This window comes from Lentinus tigrinus, assembly GCF_003813185.1.
Source record: "Lentinus tigrinus ALCF2SS1-7 unplaced genomic scaffold L226scaffold_65, whole genome shotgun sequence".
Taxonomy (NCBI): Eukaryota; Fungi; Basidiomycota; class Agaricomycetes; order Polyporales; family Polyporaceae; genus Lentinus; species Lentinus tigrinus.
Window position 1 is genome coordinate 83,568 of NW_027137974.1, and position 2,022 is coordinate 85,589.

The following is a 2,022-nucleotide window of genomic DNA, read 5'->3' on the forward strand; positions in this document are numbered from 1 at the left end:
AGTCGTGCCCGGGACTCCGCTCTCTCCGAGGGCACCTTCTACCAGTCCCAGGTCTCGGGCAAGCCCATCCGAAAGCACTTCTTCTCCCCGCCCGATGGCGCCCTCGCAGAGGCTGTCAACCAGGACGCCGACAACGTTGACTTCACCCTGGAGGAGGAGGTTCCGTATCATCACCTCTCGGCCGAGCTTGGTGGCTGATTTTGACTATATCCCCGTGACAGAAAGCTGTGCGGCGCAAGATCGACATGCGAGTACTTACGCTCGTCGTCGCAAGTTACATCTGTGAGTCTGAGCATCCACGACTGTACCGCTGTTCTACATAACTGACTTTGTACGCAACTATTCAGTCAATCAGTTTGGTACGTCTTCGTCCATGTCAGGGTCAGTGTGGGAGTTGCTGATCATTGCGATTCATCCATAGATCGTACAAACATGTGAGTTGTCATGCTCCCACCTCTATTGTTTTCTGGGCCATGTCGCTTGGCAGGCCCGATCGTTCTGCCTGAGCTTGCACAGGCGGAGACGCCCTCAGCCGTGCCGTGGCCCGTTCCTCGCAGAAGCCTTTCCGCGTGAAGCGCTTCTAGCAGCCGTGGCATCAGCGTTCGTCCCCTACCTCAGCCTTCGAGGTCAGGTCCCTGCGGTGAACCCTCGGATCACAGTCCGCTCGGGGCTCACTCCGATGACGATTCCGCAGGACAGTCGCGCGCTCCGCTCCGACGGTCGACCATCCCGATCCCGGGTTAGGTTTTAAGCTTCATTGCCTCCCATCTGTCTTTCCCCGACCAGCGACCTCCCGATCTGTCCATCGGGTAGATCGGGAGCGCAGCCGCTGGCCAGTGGAGAGCCGACCTTTACGTCGTCGGCGTTGACGCGGTTGTGAGGCTTCAGGGCAAGCCGTTCGGGGATGCCGTGTGTCAGCGGATGCAGCGCTCTCACATCGCCGACCGGGGGAGACATCGTGGCTCTGCATTCTCCGACAAATCCATGACTGACGACTATTACCTGCAGTGGAAACGCTCATGTCATCAAGAAATTCAACGACAACTTCGGCATCACGAACAACAACAAGTGGACGCTCGCGCTCAGTATCTTCTATGTCGGCTATTGTGAGTGTTTTTCATTCGTTGCGCCGCCATAAGCTGATCGTTGCGCATGAACAGGTCTCCTGGAGATGCCCGCGAACGTCCTTCAGCGGCACATTGGCGCGAACCGTTTGTACGTCCGTGTCTACTCTCTGTGTGGTCATGACTGACGTGGTGGCGTAGCTTCTTCCTCTCGCTGCTGTTCTGGGGTCTCTCGTCTCTATCCTTCGTCTATGCAAAAGGATACGCTGGCCTCCTCGTTCTCCGGTGTGCATCTTCGTGTGACCGGAGATATCTTACACTCATAAGTCACTTCATAGCGTTCTTCTGGGCATCGGCGAGGCAGGATACTATGCGGGCATGATCTACTACTTGTCCTTCTGGTATAAGAGGTGCGTGATCGTTCTCTGCTTACTACGTTCGCATACTTGACATACTGACGACTTCGTGCAGATCTGAGCTGGCGCTACGCATCAGTCTGTGCATGACAGGCACCCTTCCAGGCGCGATTGGCGTGAGTGTCCTCCAGTTCTCGTGGCTGGGCAACCACTAATGTCTGCGCAGGGTCTGCTCGCCTTCGGCCTAGTCCGTATTCAGACACCTGTCCTGACTGGGTACGTGCCTACATACTCATACTGAACGCTCACTAACATGTCTATCAGGTGGCAATTCCTCTTCCTCGTCAGTACTGGCTCCCCTGACACGATCCTTGTATGCTAACCACCGCGCAGATCGAAGCTATCCCGACAATCATCATGGCGTTCATGATCCTGCTGTTCCTCCCGTCCTTCCCATTCTCGTCCTCGTTCCTCACTCCACGCGAGAAGGCGATCGCGCAGGCCCGCCTGAACCGCGACCACCGCCCGCAGTCCCACGGCGGCATGTCCGGCTGGCAGGGCTTCAAGGCGATCGTGAACGACGTGAACGCATGGGCGCTGAT

The 2,022-nt window shown here is 56.9% G+C and overlaps 1 protein-coding gene across 1 annotated transcript; it reads left to right on the top strand.

Annotated features, from left to right (window-relative positions):
* Nucleotides 1-51: 51 nt before the first annotated feature.
* L226DRAFT_576482 (MFS general substrate transporter) lies at nt 52-2,002 on the top strand (the record flags this gene model as incomplete). Its single annotated transcript, XM_067685360.1, has 12 exons — nt 52-159; nt 222-282; nt 348-359; nt 422-434; nt 1,009-1,106; nt 1,161-1,215; nt 1,266-1,349; nt 1,403-1,474; nt 1,536-1,596; nt 1,647-1,696; nt 1,745-1,763; nt 1,814-2,002. Coding segments are annotated over 12 exons (822 nt in total), but the record flags the coding sequence as incomplete, so codon positions are not given.
* Nucleotides 2,003-2,022: the final 20 nt, after the last annotated feature.